Source organism: Jaculus jaculus, chromosome 13 (assembly GCF_020740685.1).
Source record: "Jaculus jaculus isolate mJacJac1 chromosome 13, mJacJac1.mat.Y.cur, whole genome shotgun sequence".
Taxonomy (NCBI): domain Eukaryota; kingdom Metazoa; phylum Chordata; class Mammalia; order Rodentia; family Dipodidae; genus Jaculus; species Jaculus jaculus.
In genome coordinates, this window is record NC_059114.1 from 86,487,979 (window position 1) to 86,511,244 (window position 23,266).

General features: G+C 49.2%; 1 protein-coding gene across 1 annotated transcript in view; it reads left to right on the forward strand.

The window, feature by feature from the left end:
* Retreg1 (reticulophagy regulator 1) overlaps positions 1-23,266 on the forward strand; it is a 154,606-nt gene that overhangs the window by 33,974 nt on the left and 97,366 nt on the right. Inside the window, exons 2-3 of the mRNA XM_004652535.2 lie at positions 7,567-7,673; positions 14,282-14,312. Coding sequence (XP_004652592.2) covers positions 7,567-7,673; positions 14,282-14,312 — 138 coding nt within the window. The remainder of the gene's footprint in view (positions 1-7,566; positions 7,674-14,281; positions 14,313-23,266) is intronic.

The following is a 23,266-nucleotide window of genomic DNA, read 5'->3' on the forward strand; positions in this document are numbered from 1 at the left end:
GGGGCGCACGCGTCTGGAGTTCGTTTGCAATGGCTGGAGGCCCTGGCGCGCCCATTCCCTCTCTCTCCCTCAATCTCTCTCTCTCTCTCTCTCTCTCTCTCTCTCTCGCTCTCTCTCTCTCTCTCCCTCTTTCTCTCTGTCGCTCTCAAATAAATAAATAAAAGGAAATGGAGAGGAAGCTCAGTGTGGAGAAGGTGGAGGGCATGGGGGTTGGTTAAGGCACACTCCCTACCTTGGCCTTACCTCTCTCCTGCCCGCTCTGCGCCCACTGATCTCCGACCTGGGGTGCTGTGTTTCTCTCTTGTTCATCTGGCTGAGGCTGGCGTCTCTGACGAAGTTTCTCCAGAACTTTCTCATGTGCAGCCAGAGGCGCTCTTTTCTGCAGACGCAGCAGTGTAAGTAGTGCTTGCTTCAGAGGGGTAGTCTGTCTGTCTGCTTTCTCGAGGTCGGGATTCGCTCATCTGCTGCTGGCCCGGCGGCTCGTTCCTCCGTGCCCAGGGTACGCTCACGCTCGCACGGCACAGGGCATGCATGTTGCCCTTTCTGAGCGGGAGGTGTCTTGGGAGGTGCTTGTGATTCGACTGAGGGGTTCACAGAACCCTGAGAGTGGACCTTTCTCAGAAGGCATCAAAAAGCCCAGGCATGGAGACCATCTGTCTTACTAGATGGCTGTTTTGAAGTCAGGAAGAACAATTCCAGGTAAAGATTGGTTGAAAATGATTTGGTTCAACATAGCATCCAGCTGTCCCACTCCTGAGTAAATTTGCTGGAAGGGCCCAAAGGAAGCGCACCCTTAGACTTAGCTGCGCACCCATGTTTATCACCCACAGAGCCGGTCAGAGAAGCCAAGTTGTGGTAACTGCCCATCTGCTGATAAAGAAAGTAATACACGCAGAAATGCATGCGTGGGCCCATGCACCCACAAACCGAAATGTTATTCAGTCGTTAAGAAAAGTAAGACTGGGCTGGAGAGATGGTTCAGTGGTTAAGGCCCTTACCTGAAAAGCCTCTCAGGACCCAGGCCTGTTTCCCCAGGACCCACATAAAGCCACGTGCAAAGTGGCACATTGTGTCTGGGGTTTGTTTGCAGTGGCCAGAGGCCCCGGTGCACCCATTCACTCTCCAAAATTATTTAAATTTTTATATAAAGTATTTAAAAATAATAAGAGGGCTGGAGAGATGGCTTAGCGGTTAATTGCTTGCCTGTGAAGCCTAAGGACCCCGGTTTGAGGCTCAATTCCCCAGGACCTAGGTTAGCCAGATGCACAAGGGGGCGCATGCGTTTGGAGTTCATTTCCAGTGGCTGGAAGCCCTGGCATGCCCATTCTCTCTCTCTCTCTCTCTCTCTCCCTCCCTCCCTCCTTCTCTCTCTCTCTGTCACTCTCAAGTACATAAATAAAAATAAACCAAAAAATTTTTTAAAATACCATTTTTTAAAATAATAAGACAAGCAAGATTATGCTCTTTTCAGGAAGGGATGGAAATAGAGATGTTAAGCAGTAGATTCAGCAAAAGAAATATCGCATGCTGCTGTCTAGGTTAAATGTGAAAGGATCAGGGAGACAATTAGGGACCAGTAGAAGGGGAAGGAAGGATAATTGCTGCTAAAATTAGGGGAAGCGATAGCATCAAGGGCCAACATGTGTGAAATGTCACATATAACATATAACATGGAGATACTTATTATCATGTATAATTAGTATACGTCAGTTAAAAACAACTAACTCTTTTCAATTATCTTTAAATTGTAAGTTTTGCTTGCATAGCAACTAATTTAAAATGTTCATTTTTCTTCATGCTTTCAATTTTAATTTAGAAAATATCATCTTGCTTATGGGTCTAGCATATTTTATGAAGTATTCATCAAGGCAAAGAGTCTTTGGCAAATGACTTTTATTTAAAAAGCCGAGGTGGGCTCCGCATGGTGGCTCACGCCTTTGATCTCAGCACTCGAGAGGCAGGAGGATCATTCTGAGTTCAAGGCCACCCTGAGACAACAGAGTGGATTCTAGGTCAGCCTGAGCTACATTGAGACCCTACCTCGGAAAACAAAAAACAAAACAACAACAACAAGCTGAGGTGGGGGCTGGGCAGACGGCTCAGTGGGTTGAGTTCTTGCTACACAATGTAAGCGCGAGGCCCCAAGTTTGGTCTCCAGCACCCCCATGAACAGCTAGACATGTCACCCCAGCACCGAGAGGGCACTGCAGACGGAGCTGCAGAGGCAGGTGCCACCTTGTACAAGCGGCTTGACTGGGCACTGGGGATTCCAACGTGGGCCACCAGGCCTTGCTAAGCCGGCTGTCCAGCCCGCCCAGTCCAGTTTTCAAGAGTGAGGGTGATGTTCACTAAAAAGCGCTTGGGGGAGGATAAGTGGGAATATTTTCAGATTAAGTTAGCTAAGGCTTGGAATCTACTTCAGGTACTGGGAGGAAGGCACAGTGGATGCGAATATGAGCCAATGAGATTGGCCAGGCACGAGGAAGCTGTGTTTGGGATACTGTGGCCTATCTGATACACGTGGTTGGAATTTAACAAAAGCATTGTTTTTAAAATGACATGAATGTCTAATAACCCAACATCTCCCTAATACTAGGCAATTCCTTTAGGATGAGAGAATTAAACATGAATAGATTAAGCTACTTTTACTAGATGTTCATTTCAAATGACAAATCTAAATTATATAAGTATGGATTTAAAGTATAAAATGAGATGGGTATAATTAAAATACCAACTCTGCATTGATGTTTCTAACCACAAATCCTTGACTTAAAAATTCGTTCTCATTTATATGTCAGCCTCTCAGCTTAGAGCCGATCACCCACCACAGAGACAGCTGAGTAGTCCTCATAGCTTTCCCAGGCAATGTTGAGGTCGGCTTCTCAGCTGACCACTGATTCTTTTTATTTTGGCGGGGGGAGGGGATTAAGGTAGGATCTCACTGTTTAGCTGACCTAGAATTCACTGTGTAGTCTCAGGGTGGCCTCGAACTCACAGCAACCCACCTACCTGTGCCTCCTAAGTGCTGGGACTAAAGGCGTATACCACCATGCCAATGATTCTTTTTTCAAGTTAAAAAAAAAAAATTAGAGAGAGAGATAAAATTGGCGTGTCAGGGCCTCAGCCTCTGCAGGCAGACTCCAGATGCTCATGTCACCTAGTGCGCTTCTCTGACTTTGTTTGCACTTTGTGTCACCTTTGTGCATCTGACTTATGTGGGATCTGGAGAGAGATTGAACATGGGTCCTAAGGCTTTGCATGCAAGTGCCTTAACCACTAAGCCATCTCTTCAGTCCCTGACCACTGGTTCTTAATGATGAACAGACCCCTGCTGAATGCACCTGGACTCTACCCCAGGATACAGAGATGGTATTGCTATGGTAATACCCACCAAATGAGCTCTGGTGCCCCAGGTCTGTGGGTCCAAGCCCTGTCATTACCTTTTATTTTAAAATATTTTTGTTTATTATTTATTTACTTATTTGAGAGCTACAGACAGAGAGAGAAAGAGGCAGAGAGAGAGAGAGAATGGGCACGTCAGGGCCTCCGGCCACTGCAAATGAGATGCACCCCTTCTTGAGCTGCGTCTGGCTAACGTGGGACCTGGGGAATCAAGCCTCGAACCTGGGTTCTTAGGCTTCACAGGCAAGCGCTTAACCGCTAAACCATCTCTCCAGCCCCCTTTTGTTTTTTCAGTTCCTGAAAGTTTTGGAACTTCTGCGAAGAGAATTACAATGGCTTTCATAGCTTTGGGTACTCTTGCCTGTCTTTGCTTTTAGAGAAATACTTAAGTAGCTACCTGGCTAGCTGTGAAGATGTTTGAAGTAGAGGTTGCTTTCTGTGTGCGGTCGGGCCTCTCTGTACAAAGAAGGCCGTTCTAACGAGACGTGCTCATCTGACGCTTGACAGCGTGTGAGCCGCGCTGTGAGTGTCCGCTCGTTAGCGTATCCGAGTCAGTTCAGAGCCGCGGCCAGCATTCAAAGCCAGGGAGACTTGAATGGACAACATCCGAGGCATTGCAAGTGCTCAGGGGACATTCTGCTCCTTGAAGGCTTGCTTTCATTTGTTTGCATTTCAGTGTAAGGGCATTGCTTACGATGCATTGCTATCAAAAGTTCTGAAAATGTCCACTTCAGAGTGCGCTGGAGGATGCTGGGAGAAACCAGCACACAGACAGCAAGTGAGAATGAACTCTACACTGAAACGACAGAGACACAAACATCAAAACACAACTTGGGTTAAAACAAACATGAACGGTTAAGCGAAGACCAGGCAGCCGGTCCTTAGCGTGGCTTGCTAAAGATGTGGACGTGGCCACCCTGGTTCTCTGTGTTTACTCCTCCTTTCCACGAGCCTCGTTGACCCAGGGTAGGCAACCTTTAAACAAACACGAAATGCAAGCATTAGTCATTAATCTGTCCACTTCAGAGGACATGGGAGGAGATGCCTGGAGAATCTTCTGGGTTTGAACAGGTCTTGCAGGGAATGTTAATCTTTCTTTTTTGGGGGGTGGGGTTTCGAGGTAGGGTCTCACTCTAGCTCAGGCTGACCTGGAATTTACTATGTAGTCTCAAGGTGGCCTTGAACTCACAGCGATCCTCCCACCTCCGTCTGCCTCCCGTGCCACCATGCCCGGCTAATCGGTTTTCTTGTTGCTGTGACAAAACATCTGACTGAAGCAACTTAAGGGAAGAAATGTTTATCTTGTGCTCATGGCTTCAAACCATGGTGCCTGGTTCCGTTGCTTTGGGCTATGGGGAGATGGATGTTGCAGCAGCAGCAGGGGTTGGTAGTAACTCCTCGCCTCATGACCAGTGGGAGGGAGAGGAGGAAGCGGGAAGAGAAAATAGAAATGCAGAAGTCCTACGTATGCTATAGCCTTGGGCTGGAGAAATGGCTTAATGGTTAAGGTGCTTGCCTACAAAGCCAAGGGACCATGGTTCGATTCCCCAGGATCCATGTAATCAAGATGCACAAGGTGGCACATGCCACATGCATCTGGAGTTTGCTTGCCATAGCTGGAGGTCCTGGTGTGCCCACTCTCTCTCTCTTAAATAAGTTAATAATAAAACAAAGATATGAGTCTTTGAGAGACATTTCATATTCAAACCATCACAAGGGGGCCAGCCAAGCTATGACTGAAAACGTTGTTTTGGAAGTAGTGATCTCATCTGTCTGTCTGTCTCACTGGTCCAGATCACAAAGACACTTGGCATTAGAACCGGGGTAGACGTTGGGTTGTGTGTCTTTGTGGTGCAGGGCTGTGCTCACAACTTCTCCCAGCCTCTTACGTGGAGTCGTTCACACTGCTACAGCCTTGTGGGAGCAAGCCTAGACTTCACACTTCCTCCTCAGCCCAGACTGTGCTCCTAAGTCACTTCCGTTTCCTGCTCTCTACCTTTGGCTTTCTGTGGCCTGTACCCTAAAGACCAAACATGGGCTGGGGAAATGGCTCGGTGGTTACAGGTGCTTGCTTGCAAAGCCTACCTGCCTGGGTTTAATTCCCGAGGACCCATGTAAAGCCAGATGCCTAAAGTGATAGATGAGTTCTGCAGTTTGTTTGCAGCCCTAGTATGTCCACCCCACCCCTCAAATAAATAAATGAAACTATTTAGAAAAGGAAGATCAAGCACCCTTACCCTATCATTTAGTCAGTTACTACTTGTCACCCATCTGACAAGTCGGTGTCTTTCTCTCGGCTCCCCCCCCCCCCCCCCCGGCCATCTCAAAAGTACTCAGAAAGCACACCTCCCCCGTCACTGACTGATCTTCTGTCCATGGTATAGCTAGCATTGCTTCCTAGCCTGCATTAGTTCTCCTGGGCTGTATTAGTTGTTTCTTGTTGCTGTGACAAAATGCCCAATAACTAACCTAAGGAAGAAAGCGCTGCTTTCGGCTCCTCGTTCAAGGGGACACGGCCCCTCATAGCCCGGAAGGCAGGGTGCTGGGTCACGGCGCGCCCACGCTCGGGAAGCCGAGAGGAGAATGTTGGTGCTCAGCCTGCTTTGCCTCCAGTCCCCTTTTCTTCAGTCTGGGGCTACAGCCCGTGGGATAGTGCCACCCACATTTAGGGGTCCACCTTCTCCAGTTAAACCTCTTTGGAGACCCCCTCATACAGACCCAGAGGTATGTCTCCTAGGTAATTCTAAGTCCCATCAAGTGACAAGGCCAGCCATTACACAGACCAGCTCAAGTGCCACCTATGAGATGCCCCGGATTGGGAGGGCACTCAGTACTGCTTTCTCGTCTCTTTGCTCATAGTCTGATATGTTGGTGAACTTGGACTAGAGCCCATGTATATTGCCTTAGGCTTTGTTTGCTCAGCCTGTGTTTTTGTCATGATAAATTAAGTGTACAGAAGGCAATATACATGAGTCCTTTACTTCTCTTTACAGCCCAGCACCAGTGATTAACATTTGTTCATTTTTCTATGAGCTCTGCTTACATCAAAGCTAATTATAACTGGCAGCTTGGCCAGTTAACATGTGAAAATCAAGAGCTTCCGACTCTGGTCTCGTTCAAGACACAATCCTCCTGTGAGCTTTGCTGTTGCTCCTCTGTGAACCTGCCAGGATAATGCCCTCGGCATGGTGAGGAATTTTAGTTTGATTTCCTCTGGACAGGAGGTGGGCAGCCATGCAGAGGAAGAGCTCACACACTGGATCCTGTTTTTGTGGTGCTGGGGATTGAACTCAAGACCTCACGCCTGCCAGCCACGTGCTCTGCCACTGAGCTATGCCATCAGCACTACAAGCTGGATCTTTTTTTTTTTTGGTTTTTTGATGTAGGGTCTCACTCTAGGTCAGGCTGACCTGGAATTCACTATGTAGTCTCAGGGTGGCCTTGAACTCATGGCGATCCTCCTACCTCTGCCTCCCGAGTGCTGGGATTAAAGGCATGCTGGATCTTTTGATTTAATTGATTTCTTTGTTTGTGAGGAGGGCGGGGGGCGGAGGGGAGAAGAAGAGAGAGGCGGTGTATGGGCACACCAGGGCCTCTTGCAGCTGCACAGGAACTCCAAACTCATGGCCTTACATGGATACTGGGGAATCGAACTCAGGTTGGCAGGCTTTGTAAGCAAGTGCCTTTAACCACTTAGCTATCTCCCCAAGTCTACAAGTTGAATCTTTAATGCCATTTTTAAGAGACGGGGCTAGAATTGGTCAACAGGAGTGACTGCAGCATGAGAGGAAAAGCCGAGAGGATGGTGAGTCCGAGCCAGTGCTCTCGTCTTAGATCACCCTTCAGCCCATCACAGCACAGTCCAGACCACCTCACTCTCCACCTGCAGCACCCAGAGCCACGCCGGGGTCAGACCCAGAACAAACCTTCCATCAAAATCAGAGCCCAGAGCAGAACGCTCTGCGCCCAGAGTTCCTGTGAATGGGAGAGCTTCCGGCTTTGCTGACTGGAACGTTATAATAACTCCCCTGTGGTCACACTGGGGTGACTTGAAAAGGGAAATGGTTATTAAATGGAACTTGTGCCTGCGGCGGGAGGGTAAGCCTACATTCCCTACAATTGAAAATTTTTATCTTGATTACTTTGTTATTGTTTTGGCTATAGGTTCCTTGCATTGACTCCTTGGAGAGTTTACCACCTGATTGCTGTCATGATGCTTGGGCGTGTTATCATGCAAATAATAAAGGACATGGTTTTGTCTAGGACGAGAGGTAAGAACCCTCAGATGTAGACATGTTCCTAAGAGCTTTTCTGATTTTTGTGTACATATGTTAACCAGTTAATCCTCTCTATGGAAGAATAGACACTAGTTCTCCCTCCCTCCTTCTCCTCTTTTGTTGTTGTTATTATTATTATTAATTATTGTTATTATTACTACTACTATTATTATTATTTTGGTGGGAGAGACAGGGTCTTTTTCTGTAGCCCATTCTGCCTAGAATGTGGAAAGGATTATTTCTGTTTCAGCCTCCTGGGTGTGAGAGCATAGGCATGAGCTCCCACATTTTTCTATTTTTTTTCTATTTAACTTTTTCTATTTTCAATAATAATTATTTTGCAGGGCTTGGCTTTTAACCCAGGCCCTTACACGTGCCAGGCGAGCGTCCACTGCTGCGCTACTGAATGCAGTTAAGCGATGCTGTCTGTGGTCACAGCTGTGGCGGACAGACAGAGGGCTCATGCATACTGGCTTCTCCTTCGGCTTGAAGCTATTTCAAATGCCAGCTTGATATTTTAGGCTGTCATGAGGATAGCAGTTAAATATTTATTACAATCTTACAAGATAAAACTAGGCCACTGGAAAATGAGACTAGTTTATATAAATTTTTTCTTGGCTTCAGTGAAGAAAAATAATTAAGGGATTCAAAATCAGTGATAATTTCAGAAGAGCATTTAAAGGGCTTGATGGTAATGAAAACAGAATTAACTTTAAACATGTTTAAAAGTGAGAGCTTGCCAGATGTGGCCATGCAGGCCTGTAACCCCAGTCCAGAGGGGACAGAGACAGGAGGCTCTCTCGGGGTTGCTGTTCAGCTAGTATGCCAAGGTTTCTCATTTTGGGTCAAGTACTAGCTTCACATTTCAGGAAGCAGTTTCTTTTCCCTAACCTGAACTTAAATCCTAGAATATGACTTGCTATGGGTTTGCCATCATGGTATTCCATCAGTCTGCTGTAAATCTAGTTTATGCTTTTAAGACCTTCCAGTTTTCAAAGCAAATCATTGTGTAAGCAACTTTTCAAAAGATTTTGTTTCCAGACATGGAGGGGTAATTTCTTCATGTTAGCCTTCTGGGAAGGTGAACATATTCGTTTTTAAAATTTTATTGTGTTAATTGAGAACTTTATGGTCATATATTGGTAATTGTCCCATGGGGTTAGGCTCTTAGGTTCTCTCCCCCCATCATCCTTTCCATTGAGGGGCCTCCTCTGAGGTTACTGGTATTCACTGAGTGGTCATGAATGTGCCAGGCAGCTTGTGTGTGTTTGTGTGTGTTTGTGTGTGTATGTGTGTGTGTGTGCGCGCGTGTGCACGCATGCAGAATATACCTTCCCACCCTGTGCCTCTTAAATTCTTTCTGCTGCTTCTTTGTAATGTTTCCTGAGCCTTGGAGGGGGGAGTCATCAGAAGTCTCCTTTAGTGTTGAGCTCTCGGCACCCTCTTGTTTCCTGCTTTGATGAGTTTTGAGGCTCCTCAGTGTCTACTGCCATCTTCTCAGGTTAGCAGTGAGAGGAGCTCTCCTCAGTAATCTACCACTTCCTCTGGAATGCTGCCTGGGAACGCCTTCGTTTTTATGTGATTAATGTGGTTCATGAACCCATAGATTTAAATTGTATTTTTTTGTACACACATGTCCTCTCTCTTTCTGCTCCCTCTCCATCCTTTCCAAAACAAATGCCCGACTGCCTCATGTTCAGCCTGAAGCAGATACTTGCTGTAATTCTTGCTTCTTTACCCCAGATGCAAGGAGGCGATTTGAGGTCTCAGAGTTTTGTGTAGAAGTTGGCCTGTCACATGTCAAGTCCTGTGTTTCTGCCTTAATTCATAGCCCGCAGAAGAGGGCCCGTTTTCCCCAAGTAGACTTTGTAGCAAGTTCTCCGTCAGAACCTCCCTCTCCTGCAAGCTTGTTTCGGCAGCTGGTTCACAGGGGAAGCTGAGTGTCTCGGTATTTTCAGTTGGGTATCAAGTTTGGCCCTCACCTGGGCACAAGGTAAAAAGAACAGACAAATGTGGAATGACAAGGACAGACAGAAAGATTTGACCTTGGAGAGGGCCCAGGATTGAGAGCAGGACATGTAGGAAGTTGTTTGGAGGCACCTACAGCTTCTGTTTCCAGCCGACTGACTGGCTTGATTCTTACTCCAATGTATAAACATCTTATTTTCAAATGGCAGGAGACCTCTGCATTGCGAAGATCCAGGCCTTGAAACCAATAAGTTGGGAGTCATGAAAGACTAGAAACCTAAGAGCCAGACTCCTAATCCAGATCTCATGGAGTAGGCTTGTCACCTCAGCTACTTGGAGGCCAAGGCAGGAGGGGAATGTTCACGGCCTGCCTGGGCTACAGAGCAAGTTCAAGGGCAACTTGTACAACTTAGTGAGACCTTGTCTCGGAATGAAAAAGGAATGGGTGTAGGGCAGTGGTAGAGGGCCTATGAATCATGTGCAGAGCCCTAGCACTGAAAAAGGAAAGGAAGAAGAAATAGAAAGGAAGAAGGAGAAAGAAGAAACGAAAGATAAGAGGAAAGAAGAAAGAAAAAGAAAGCAAGCTCTAACTCTTAGGCTCATTCAGTTTGTAGCTGTGGAGAAACCACAGAGGTTTCCTGTGTCCACTGTCACGCATTACCGCAAATGGTTGGCTCAGAATAGCCGAATTCTTCCCTCACAGTTCTGGAGGCCAGTTCAAGATCCTTAGCACTGGGCCAAAACAGAGTATCAGCCAGCCCATGCTCCCTCTGGAGGCTCGTGCGTAGGATCCATTACTGTCTTTAGCTCTGTTGAGTGTTGTCCTGTGCCTTGGAGCCACATGACTGCAGTCTCTACCTCAATTGTCATGTCATCTTCCCTTGTGTGGTGGTTTGATTCAGGTGTCCTCCACAAACTTAGGTGTTCTGGATGCTAGGTTCCCCAACTGATGGCAATTGGAAATTAAAACCTCCTGGAGGTGGCGTATTGTTGGGGGCGGGCTTATGGGTGTTATAGCCCGTGTCCCCTTGCCAGGTTTGGCAAACTATCCTGTTGCTATAGTCCACCTTATGTGGACCAGGGGCTATGTCCACCCTCTGCTCATGCCATCGTTTCCCCTGCCATTGTGCAGCCTCCCCTGGTCAGAAAGCCAAAATAAGCAGCTCTCCTCCCATCAGCTGCTTTATGCCAGTGACACGACATGGCTGTGACACCACGTGCGCATCAGACCTCCTGCCGCCTCTCTGGAAAGCGCACTTGTGATTGTCTGTGGTGCCCACCCAGATGACCAGTGACCATCAACTCTTTTCCACTTCTTTCACCCAACAGTATCACAAAAGTCCCTTTATCAGCCGGGCATGGTGGTGCAAGCCTTTAATCCCAGCACTCAGGAGGATCGCTGTGACTTCAAGGCCACCCTGAGGCTACAGAGTGAATTCCATGTCAGCCTGGGCTAGAGTGAGACCCTACCTTGAAAAACAAAAAATAAAACAAAAAAAAAAAGACCCCTTTTCCATAGGAAGTGACATTCCAAGGCCCTAGGGATCAAAACGTGGTATCTTTGGGAGGTTTTCTCAGCTTATGTTTCCCTCTGGACCACTGTAACATGAGCAGACACACCCTCAGATCTCAGGCCCGAGTTAGGGTGAAGTGAGAAGGTCCATTGGTCACAGAACAGAATAGACACAGGGTCAGCCTTGTATCACCCAGGCCTTTCCGTGCCAAGGCTGGTGGGAGGCACCAGCTTCCAGTGACGATGCAGCTGTGGTGACCTCCATCGGAATGGAGCCCTGAGCCACACCGGTGGGCCGGCCGCAGCCACAGGCCCGCCTTTCTCTCAAGCACTTTCCTGAATGATGGTTGATTAAATGTATGAAGAAAGAAAAGCTGGGGTTCTTTATGGTGTTTTCCCAGACCTCCCAGCCTTTCACTGAAGAAACCCCAGGGTTGTCTTTGTCCTCCTTTAATGAGTTTTGTAGGACAAAGACACAATTGAGTCCAGCGAGCAGCTGGCCGTGGTCTGGCAGTGGGCCTTCCAGCCCAGCACACTGCGGCAGGGGCTGTTCCCAGTGACAAACAGACTCGGTGGCAACATTGAACCCAGAAGCAGCTCTCGGGTATCCATGGAACTCACCAGGACCCTCAGCCACTCCCCTCTTGTACCTCATGACAGTCTGCAACTCCCATCATGTACCTTAGGACAGCCCGCAACTCCCATCGTGTACCTCAGGACAGTCCGCAACTCCCATCGTGTACCTCAGGACAGTCAGCCACTCCCATCGTGTACCTCAGGACAGTCAGCCACTCCCATCATGTACCTCAGGACAGTCTGCAACTCCCATCGTGTACCTCAGGACAGCCCGCAACTCCCATCGTGTACCTCAGGACAGTCCGCAGCTCCCATCGTGTACCTCAGGACAGTCCGCAACTCCCATCGTGTACCTCAGGACAGTCCGCAACTCCCATCGTGTACCTCAGGACAGTCCGCAACTCCCATCGTGTACCTCAGGACAGTCAGCCACTCCCATCGTGTACCTCAGGACAGTCAGATACTCCCATCGTGTACCTCAGGACAGTCAGATACTCCCATCATGTACCTCAGGACAGTCAGCCACTCCCATCATGTACCTCAGGACAGTCAGATACTCCCATCGTGTACCTCAGGACAGTCAGATACTCCCATCATGTACCTCAGGACAGTCAGATACTCCCATCATGTACCTCAGGACAGTCAGATACTCCCATCGTGTACCTCAGGACGGTCAGCCGCTCCCATCGTGTACCTCAGGACGGTCAGCCGCTCCCATCGTGTACCTCAGGACGGTCAGCCGCTCCCATCGTGTACCTCAGGATGGTCAGCCGCTCCCAGCATGTACCTCGTGACAGTCAGCCGCTCCCAGCGTGTACCTCGGGATGGTCAGCCGCTCCCAGCATGTACCTCGGGACGGCCAGACACTCCCAGCGTGTACCTCATGACAGTCAGCAGTCAGCCACTCCCATCGTGTACCTCATGACAGTCAGCCACTCCCAGCGTGTACCTCATGACAGTCAGCCACTCCCATCGTGTACCTTGGGACAGTCAGATACTCCCATCGTGTACCTCGGGACAGTCAGACACTCCCATCATGTACCTCAGGACAATCAGACACTCCCTTCATGTACCTCAGGACAGTTGGCCACTCCCATCGTGTACCTCAGGACATCAGCCACGCCATCGTATACCTCAGGACTGGCAGGGCCTGGAGAGATAGCTTAGTGGTTAAAGCACTTGTGTGCGAAGCCTAAGGTCCCAGGCTCGATTCCCCAGTACCCACATAATCCAGATGCACCAGGTGGTACATGTGTCTGCAGTTCATTTGCAGTGGCTGGAGAGCCCGGCATGCTCATTCTTCCTCTCTATCTGCCTCTCTCTTTATCTATTAAATAAATATTTTTTTAAAAAAACCAGTTTGTGAGCCAGTGCCACGATCACCCTCCAGCTTCCGCCGACCCTCTCTCTTACAGCCTTGAGTGTGTGAATTCCTGCATTGCCCTTTACTCTCAGGCTTGAGGCCTTCTTCTGTGCTGTGGAAAACTCTGCATCCTTCACCTTGACTGTGCCAACCTTGTTCTTCTCCCTGGTGGTAACAGGCCAGTCCTCTCCACTTCGTTTTCTTTCTGACATGTGAGGGAAAAGGACCCAGCAGGTGTCTGCGTTCCTTTCTGTACCCACCGTGTCCTTCCACCTTCCCTCCCGGGACACCTGCACTGCCCTCTTGTACCGCAGATAAGCACCTCCTTGGCTGTTAAGAGTGCGCTTGAGGGCTGGAGAGATGGCTTAGCGGTTAAGCGCTTGCCTGTGAAGCCTAAGGACCCCGGTTCGAGGCTCAGTTCCCCAGGACCCACGTTAGCCAGATGCACAAGGGGGCACACACATCTGGAGTTCGTTTGCAGTGGCTGGAGGCCCTGGCACGCCCATTCTGTCTCTCTCCCTCTCTCTGCCTCTTTCTCTATCTGTCACTTTCAAATAAATAAATAAACATAAAACAAACAAACAAACAAAAAAAGAGGTCACTTGATAGGAATGGGGGCCGTGACCTCTAGATTTTCCTGCATTCTCCTTTCACTGTCATTCCAACTTGGCTTATCCAAGCCCTGGATCCAGCTCCCTGTGGGGTTCGTTCCACCTCTGAGCTGGCCGTCGGGAGTGCTGCCTGGTCCCCACTTGCGAAGCTCAAACGTCAGCTCTCAGAGCCCCTCTGCTCAGCCTCCTGGCCCACTCCCCCGTGCAGCCAGCTCTTGGCTGTTTACCCTCCCTGCTCAGCCCTTTGCTGATCGTGCTTTCCCTTGGCCCTGTCTTTGGCAGACTGTGTGTGTGTGTGTGTGTGTGTGTGTGAATTACAGAGTGCTTCGTCTCTCAAGGTACCGACCCAGCGTGTTTTGTGTGCAGCGAGGATCATAGTAACTATGTGTGGACTGCTTGCCTGATTCCCTCATGGTGACGGAAGCGTGCCCTGTGTGATTCAGTAGTCTCTAGAACTTAAACATGTAAGCATTCCACTTTACGAAACTTGGATGTTAATTTCTAAGTTGGCAGGTGCCTCTGAGGAGCTGTCGCCACTCGCTCACGTTTCACATCTCCCTTCCTTTTGCAGGAGCGCAGCTGTGGAGGAGCCTCAGCGCAAGGTAGGCACCTTTCTTCCCGTAACGGGGGCATGGAGGGCTGGGGGGCAGGCGGGGCATGTCACTGAGCTGATGAGGTGCATCCCCCGAAATCACGTTGACCCCGAGTCCCATAGTTAACTGCAAGAGAGGCCGAATGATGCGTACGGTGAAGCCGGGGAGGACAAGGCGGGGGGTCAGTCTTGCAGCGCTTGTGCTTCGCTGCTGTGGTGGTGGCAGATGGTGACAGTCCCAATGCGTGAAGATTTGGAAGTGCAGAAAGAGAGGCATTTTTGGTTTTAATTTTCTTTCAGACTTCATTTTTTTTGAGGGGGTGTGAACAGTGGCTGCTGGTTTCTACAACGAGAGAATGGGACCATAGGGAGTCCTAGCACCTTGCTGGAATGTTTTGGGAGGACAGTCATTTCATGTCATGCTGTCATATCCGAGGACTTTAGCGGGGGTGGAGGATGGCAAGGGAGAAGAGGAGGGGTGTAATCTCTTCAGTCTGAAGTGTCACGGATGCCAGTCAGTCACTGGGATGGTGTCACCAGAGCACTGGCTTCGCTGGACTGTCCTCTGTCCTGCAGTGAGGACACTGTTTCCAAGCAGAAGAGAGAAGGGGGGCAGTGAGGAGTGGAGTCCAGATCGTTCACCCGCTGGGCATCTGAAAGATGGAGAAAGTCTGAGGATTGAGATCCCTGTGAAGTGAATGACTGTAGGAACTATTGGGCTGGAGAGATGGCTTAGTGGTTAAGCGCTTGCCTGTGAAGCCTAAGGACCCCAGTTCGAAGCTCGATTCCCCAGGACCCACGTTAGCCAGATGCACAAGAGGGCGCGTGCGTCTGGAGTTCGTTTGCAGTGGCTGGAAGCCCTGGCGTGCTTATTCTCTGTGTGTGTGTGTGTTTGTCGCTCTCAAATAAATAAATAAATAAAACCTGGTAAATTAAAAAAAAAAACACCACAAACTTGACCTGGCCTTAAAAATGCATCCTCATAACTCAAGCAAGGGTGCTCAGGGTACTTGTATCAAAGTGGACTTGGGGACACAAACATACAAAACAGAGGACAAGGCAAATGCAGCCTTGGAAACTCCCATGAAAAGCCATTTCCCCGGGCTGGAGAGATGGCTTTGTGGTTAAGGCTCTTGCCTGCAAAGCCTAAGGATCTGGGTTCGACTCCCCAGGACCCACATAAGCCAGATGCCCAAGGTGGCGCATGCGTCTGGGGTTTGTTTGAAGTGGCTGAAGACCCTGGTATGCCCATTCTCTCTCTCTCTCTGCCTACCTCTTTCTCTCAAATAATAGAACTTTTTTTAGAAAAACAGAGGAGCCATTTCGCTCCCGACCCATAGTTTCCCGTTATTAGCACCCGGCACTCACGTTGCGCGTGTTGCAGTTCGTGAGGCAGTGGCCACGGTCCGTACTCCGTGCGCGTCTCCTTAGCGCTTACCTAACGTCATCTTCCCGGGGGGCCAAGACCCCACTCACACCTCGTCATCCTGCCCTCGGGCTCCTCCCAGAGGTGGCTGTTGTTCAGGCTTGCTTGTTGCTGTTGGTCCTGACAGACGTGAGGACGCCAGACACCTTTATGGCGACCTCTGTGACCTGCTGACATTTGCCTCATGTCTCTGTCAGATGATGGTCTGTGTATTTCTGTGGATAAAGTCACCAAGGTGCAGTGCCATTTTCTTTTCATTAACTAAGTAAGGGTACATGCCAGTGATGTATTTTATGCCTGTTGATTTTACCCCAGACCACCTGGCACGCAGGTGGCCGGCCTGGCGGTTCTGCATCTGGGCTCTAGTCTTGCCCTCTGTAGGTATGCTGGGCTACAGTGGGTAAACGTTTTAAGGTTTCTGTACACATTGGGTGACTCAGTCAGTTAATCTCTTAAGCAAATACTTGTGCTCTTTGACAGAGTTCTTTCAGATTTACTGAAACTCTGAGCTGATTAGTTTTATTCTTGGTGTGGTTTGAAATGTGCCCCTCAGAATTCACGTATTGGGCCCAGGGAGATGGCTCAGGGGTTAAGAGTGCTTACCCTTAAGCATGTGGGTCTCTTAGGCTGGAAATTAGCAAATTCAACTCCCCAAAAACCCACATAAAAAGCTAGGTGTGGGGATGGAGAGATTGCCTAGTGGTTAAAACACTTGCCTATGAAGCCTAAGGAACCATGTTCAACTCTCCATATCCCACACAAGCCAGATGCACAGAAGTGAGGCAGGTGCAAGGTCATACATGGCCAGTAGGTGGCGCAAGCATCTTGAGTTTGATTGCAGTGGCTGAGGCCTTGGTGTGCCAATTCTCTCTCTCTGTCTCTAAAGAAAAATAAATAAGTTAAAAACAAACAAACAAACAAAGCAACAAAGCCGGGCGTGGTGGCTCACGCCTTTAATCCCAGCACTTGGGAGACAGTGGTAGGAGGATTGCCGTGAGTTCGAGGCCACCCTGAGACTCCATAGTGAATTCCAGGTCAGCCTGGGCTAGAGTGAGGGGTGCCGCTCAGGAGAGTCGCCAGGATAACGTGTAGATGACAGTCTGCTGTCCTCTGGCCTCCACCCGCAAGTGCATGGGTGTGAGTCTGTACACACATGTGCAGCGTACACACAACCTCACACGTCAGAACAGCAACTGGACTGGGAGGTGGGGCCTAGTGGGAGGGTCTCTTAGGGGTGGTCCTCAGGGGCGGGTGTGTGCTGCTTATAAAAGGGCTTGAGGGCTGGAGAGATGGCTTAGCGGTTAGGCGCTTGCCTGTGAAGCCTAAGGACCCCGGTTCGAGGCTCGGTTCCCCAGGTCCCACGTTAGCCAGATGCACAAGGGGGCGCACGCGTCTGGAGTTCGTTTGCAGAGGCTGGAAGCCCTGGCGCGCCCATTCTCTCTCTCTCCCTCTATCTGTCTTTCTCTCTGTGTCTGTCGCTCTCAAATAAATAAATAAATAATTTAAAAAATTAATTAAAAGGGCTTGAGGCTGGACTCAGTGCTGCCGCCGCCACAGTGTTCAAGAAAGCCCCCCACCAAGTGCACCCCAGTATGCGACTGGCAGCCTCCGGAGCGATGAGCAATAAGGCCTGCTCTATAAGTCGCCCTGTGTCAGGCGTTCTGTCGCGTACGTGAGAAAGGACTGACGTGCCTTCTCTGCTTTCCGGAAGTCCTTGCTGTCCCCAGTCCTAAATGCACCTGCAACTTGTGTGTGTGGGGGGGGGGCTTCTGCGGTGCCGAGGCCGTGGGCGGGGAAGGAGTCGGCGCGGTACACCCCCACTACGCACGCACGGGCTGCTTTAGTCAGAGTCCCCCGCTGTCCTTGGGGAAAATGCACACATGGCCCAGAGAGGACGTGATCGTGGAGAGACCCACCTGGAGGAGTCCCAGTCACCACCGTCCCCCCGCGAGCGTCGGGGGTGATGAATTCCCAGCCCTGAGGCCGGTGCTCCACACGTCCACTTCTCTCTTGTTCCTCCGCATTTATGGGGGGGGGGGACGAGGAGGCTCACATTCCCTGCCCAGCCTCAGATGTCGGTGGGGTGCTTACTGTGCCCTCGAGGAATGTGTGTGTCGCCCTTACAGTGTGGTCTGCATGGTTTTTGTGTGGACAGAGGCTCTTTCAAAATGATGTCATTTACACCAAAAGAGGTGTGTGTGTGTGTGTGTGTGTGTGTGTGTGTGTGTGTATCTGTATTAGCTCACTGAAGTTTTCATTGTATATACCGTTCATGACCTTGGGATGGAAAATTCAAGTATTTATGCCTTGGATTTCTTTGATGTTGGTTTGGTTTGTGCACTCAAAGATTCTCAACATCTGGGTGCTAGGTGATGTTTATTTTTAACTATTTGATTGATTGATTAAATTTGGAGTTTTGGTTTCAAACTCAGTATTTAGCTGCAGAGCAACGTGAACTTCGGATTCTCATGCCCGAGTCCTGGTATTAAAGGCATTTACCAGCATATCTAGCATGCTTACGTTTGTCCTACAAACATTATTGTCAGGGTCTATGACTGGTATGATCTTTAGAGGTACAGAGAGGTACGGGGTGCTCATGGTAGCCATGTGTGATCAGTCTTTTTTCCAAGTTCATGGTTGCCAGCCCAAATCGACCTTAACCCTAATTCTAAACCTCCTACCTGGCATTGCTGGAAGTGGCCTCGCTGCCCTCTGGCCCAGCAGCTGAGATGCTCAGGTGAGTGGATAAGGCTTGATTGTTTTTCCCCCCTTTTCAAATTTGTTAGATCAATTTTCAGTTTGGGTTAGATCTCGGAATGAGCCAAGCCTTTTCTCCTCAGAGTTATCCCCTCCCATCCCCCCCCCCCCCCCCCCCCCCCCCCCCCCCGCCCAGGTGTCAGCAGCATTAACTGTGTTAATTCCACTGCTAAAAAGGTGCTGCTGGGAGCCTGGCCGGCAAGGCACTCACCCTAGGAAGGAGCCTCCCTCCCTGCTTCCCTCCAGGCATCGTGACTCAAGACTGTCATGTACACGTTGAGAAATTTGCTTTTGTCAACAAAAGGAAGCTTAAGGCTTTCAAACCCCAGCTTGAGGAAGACAGCGTGTCTGCAAGCCGGGCAAGGGGGAAGTTCTTAAAGAGCCCTTAGAAAGCTAGCAGATGTGTTTGAAAGCCAGTCTGATTTTCAAGGGCATCATTGGCAGTCACTGGACACATTTATTTATTTAACAGAGAAAGTGGGGGAGAGAATGGGCGCACTAGGGCCTCTAGCCACTGCAAACGAACTCCAGATGTGTGCGCCCCCTTGTGCGTTTGGCTTACGTGGGTCCTGGGAAATCGAACTGAGGTCCTTTGGCTTTTCAGGCAAACACCTTAACCACTAAGCCATCTCTAGCCCCACACCTCCTTTTTTAAAAAAAATATTTTATTTCTTTGAGAAAGAATGAGAGAGGGGCAGATAGAGAAAATAGGTGCACCAGGGCCTCTAGCCACTGCAGACAAACTCCAGACACATGGGCTACCTTGTGCACCTGGCTTTACGTGGGTGCTGGAGAGTTGAACTTCAGGCCATAGACTTTACAGGCAAATTCCTTAACTGCTGAGCCATCTCTCCAGCCCACATATCTCCTTTTGAAAACATAAAATCATCTTCTGTTTACTCAGATTTTTTCTCTATAAACAAAAGTAAAATTACTGGGGCTGACAGATGGCTCAGCAGTTAAGAGACTTGCCTGCAAAGCCTGAGGCCCAGAGTTTGATTTCCCAGTACCCATGTAAAGCTAGATGCACAGGGTGGTGCATGTGTCTGGAGTTCGTTCATTGCAATGGCTAGAGGCCCTGGCACACAAATTTTCTCTCTTTCTCTCTTTCTCTCTGCCTCTTTCTCAAATAATGGAACATTTTTTTTAATTAAAAAGTAAGATTACTTATATTTAAAAGTCATTCAAATTGTCTTTAGCTTTAATAAGTAGTTAATTTGTTTGCAAGAACACAGATTAAAGGTTTTTGCATAAATTATTTTATTGTTCTGTTTCAATTTATATAAAAGTTTTCCCCCATATCAATGTAGTTGGGAAGTTGAGAATGACGGCTGATCTCCGTGGACTCTCTGACACTTGAGGGGAGGCCAGAGCTTGCAGCCTCTGTTTGCAAGCTGAGGCGGAGGCATCTGGAGGTGCAGCCGGGGAAGGCACCTGCCAGGCTCGCCTGGCGCCAGCTCTCAAGGCCAAGTGCAGGCACATTCCCTCCAGCCAGTAGGGGTCGGCGGGGGTCCTGAGATTGCTGCCCGCAGTGTGGTCAGATAGCAGACATCCTTCATCCCTTTCTCTTTCTCTCACTCTCAAGAGAAGCTCTGATTCTTGGGATGAAACACTCTTTTGTTCCAGGGGCATCCAGCTAACTGCCAGACGGCACTTGTTTGCTGCTTGTCTTTTTTTTTTCCCACAATTTTTATTAACATTTTCCATGATTAGAAAAAATAGCCCATGGTAATACCCTCCCCCCACCCCCACACTTTCCCCTTTGAATGCTGCTTGTTTTTTGAGGAGCAGGGAGAGAATCTTTAGTCAGTTCCCCGTCTTGGTGTTAACTCGGCTCAAAGGCTCAGAACGAATCGGAGCATTTTAGTCTGGTGGCTTAGACATCAAATTCTAAGGACAACTTTATGTCTCCTTTAAAAGTGAAAAAGTCACATCAGGGCTGGTAAATCATCCCCTCTGAGAAATGGGATGTACTGGGAAAACTTTCTCTCTCTCTCTCTCTCTCTCTCTCTCTCTCTCTCTCTCTCTCTGCCCTCTCTCTCTCTCTCTCTCTCTCTCTCTCTCTCTCTCTGTGTGTGTGTGTGTGTGTGTGTGTGTGTGTTAGAAATTGAACCCAGGGCCAGACACATGCTAGGCAAATGTTCTACCATTGATTTCAACTCCAGCCATAGAAGCTCTTCTATAATTATGGGCCCTCATATTCAGACAGAACTTACATATGCAATGTGGCTGATCTGAGTTCTTGGGTAAGACACTGGTGGCCTAACAGCCTATCTCTTCTCAGCACAGCATTTCCAGTTCTCACTTGTGGAAACCTTGAGCCTTGGACAGGTTAGCCTGACACCTTGCTCACAAAGGCGTCTACATGAGTTTTAAAGGAAAACCTCATGGTGCAGGCTGCATTTGATTGAATGAAAAAAAAAAAATCTTCCTCAGGAGAAATAATCACTTAATTCCAGGCTGTGCTGGAAGTCCACGGAAGCGTGTCTGTGCTTGGGGCATCTTGGCTGACAATGCCAGGCGAGCCCCGGAGCTGAGTGCCAAGCATGAAGGCCTATCTTATGCCCGCGTGGAAAGTCCAATAGGCCTTTTGTCCCCCCGCCCCATTTTTTCTTTCAAAAGAAAAAATAATAGCTGAGCACAATTCTGTAGTCATCAGTTGCACAATGGGAACTCAAAGTCCCTTTCTCTCCCGATAAAAGAAGGGGCGCATTCATGGGCAGATAGCAAGCTCTTCACGAGGCCACTGTTCCAAGTCCCCAGGCCACGCAGAGGGCTCCCTTGGATTCCAGGCTGCACGGTTCATTTCCCCGAGTTGCACTTTGAAACTGAGAGACAGGGTTTGATTTCAGAGCTGCTTTGAAGGAAGATGGCATGTGGAATTAAGTTCATTATCTCTTGCCGCCACCAGTGTATGTATATGAGAATCACGCCTTTTAGAATGTCTCCCACTAGACGTTTTAAGGCCCCTGCTGCTCTCCGGGACATAGATGGCAGTAAGCTCATGTCTGAAAGGGGAGTTCCAGGAAAACATCACCAGAAATGGCGATCAGTGGGTACATTTTTCAGGGTGTTAAAAATAGAATGAGCCGGGCGTGGTGGCGCATGCCTTTAATCCCAGCACTCGGGAAGCAGAGGTAGGAGGATCGCTGTGAGTTCGAGGCCACCCTGAGACTCCATAGTGAATTCCAGGCCAGCCTGAGCTTGAGTGAAACCCTATCTTGAAAAACCAAGAAAAAAAAAAGAATGAAAGCGATACAGTTCATCCCCCACTTGCTCACTTTTGAGCTCTGTGCCTAGTTATATATTCCTTTCAGAAGTCACACATCTTCTCTAAATTCAAGCAGATCGATCCAGTGAAACCAGGCAGAAAACTAGAGACTCGAGTGGATGATTTCTAGCAAAGACTTGAGGGAGGCCACGTTGAGACTCACGTCCGGACGAGGTCCTGAGACAGGAGCTGTAGCTGTGGGTGAGGGGTGGTTGGTTTGTGACCGTAGCTTTCTGCGGTGTGAAGTCAGGGTGACTGGAGGGAGCGGAGTGTGTGTGGCCCACAAAGAGGGCGTGTGGAAGAGCTCGTGAGGGGCAGGCGAGATGGCTTTCGCACAAGGTGCTTGCCACGAAGGTGCCAAGACCCGAGCTTGGATCCTGGGACCCTCCATAAAAGCCCAAAGCTGTGGTGGGCATCAGGGGTCCCAGTCACCTACGGCAAGGTGACAGAGAGAGGCAGATGCAGGAGGATTTCCATGGAGCAGCGAACACCAAGAGCTCCTGGGGGACGGTGGGAACCGACGCCCAGACATGGCCCGCTGACCCGCACACGCAGAAGCATGGGCACACCTACACACTCGTTGTCTTGGTTACTTTCTTGTGGGTGAAGATACCCAGCAGAAGCAGCTCAAGGGGGACCAGGGCTTACTTTCAGCCTGTGGTTTTGAGGGGCACAGCAGGAGCCGGAAGCTCACACTATCACCTTTGCAGGGAGGAAGCAGAGAGCCCAGACGCTGAGTGCTCCGCCAGCTGCCTCCTTTTTAAAATTTTAAATAGTTTTGTTTATTTTATTTATTTGAGAGAGAGAGAGAATAGGTGCACTAGGGCCTTCGGCCACTGCAAACGAACTTCAGATGCATGTGTCCCCTTGTGCGTCTGGTTTACATGGGTCCTGGGGAATAGAGCCTCGAACTGGGGTCCTTAGGCTTCCCAGGCAAGTGCTTAACCGCTAAGCCGTCTCTCCAGCCCGCTTCCTCCTTTTTATACAGTCTGGAAGGCCAGCCCAGGGGATAATGCTGCCCGCAGTTAGCCTGAGTTCAACCCCCTTCAACTAATCCGATTTAGAAAATCCCTCACAGACATGACCAGAGACGGTTCACACTGAGTCTAAATCCTGTTAATTTGACAGAGATTAACCACCCGACTCTCTTTCTCTCTGTCTCACACACACACAGAATATGTAAGTACATGGATGATGGTCATTTATTGCTGAGTTTTATAAACACTTGCAGATGTAAAGTGATTTCAGCGAAATCGAACAGCATGTGACTGCCATAAGCTGATTACTGTAGAAGGGGGGTGGAAGTGCTCTGAATTTTAACTTTTGCTCATGCTTGTGGTTTTCTCTTCCCTCTTCCACGCATCTATCTTTTTCACAAGGGAAATAAAGCTATCCACGGGAGGGGGATATCCTGGCAAGCCGGTCTATGCCGGTGACATCGGGCTATGCCAGCAGTGGACCCTGTGGACTCAGTTTACCTTAGCTTGCTGGGGCTTTGGCTCCTGAGCTG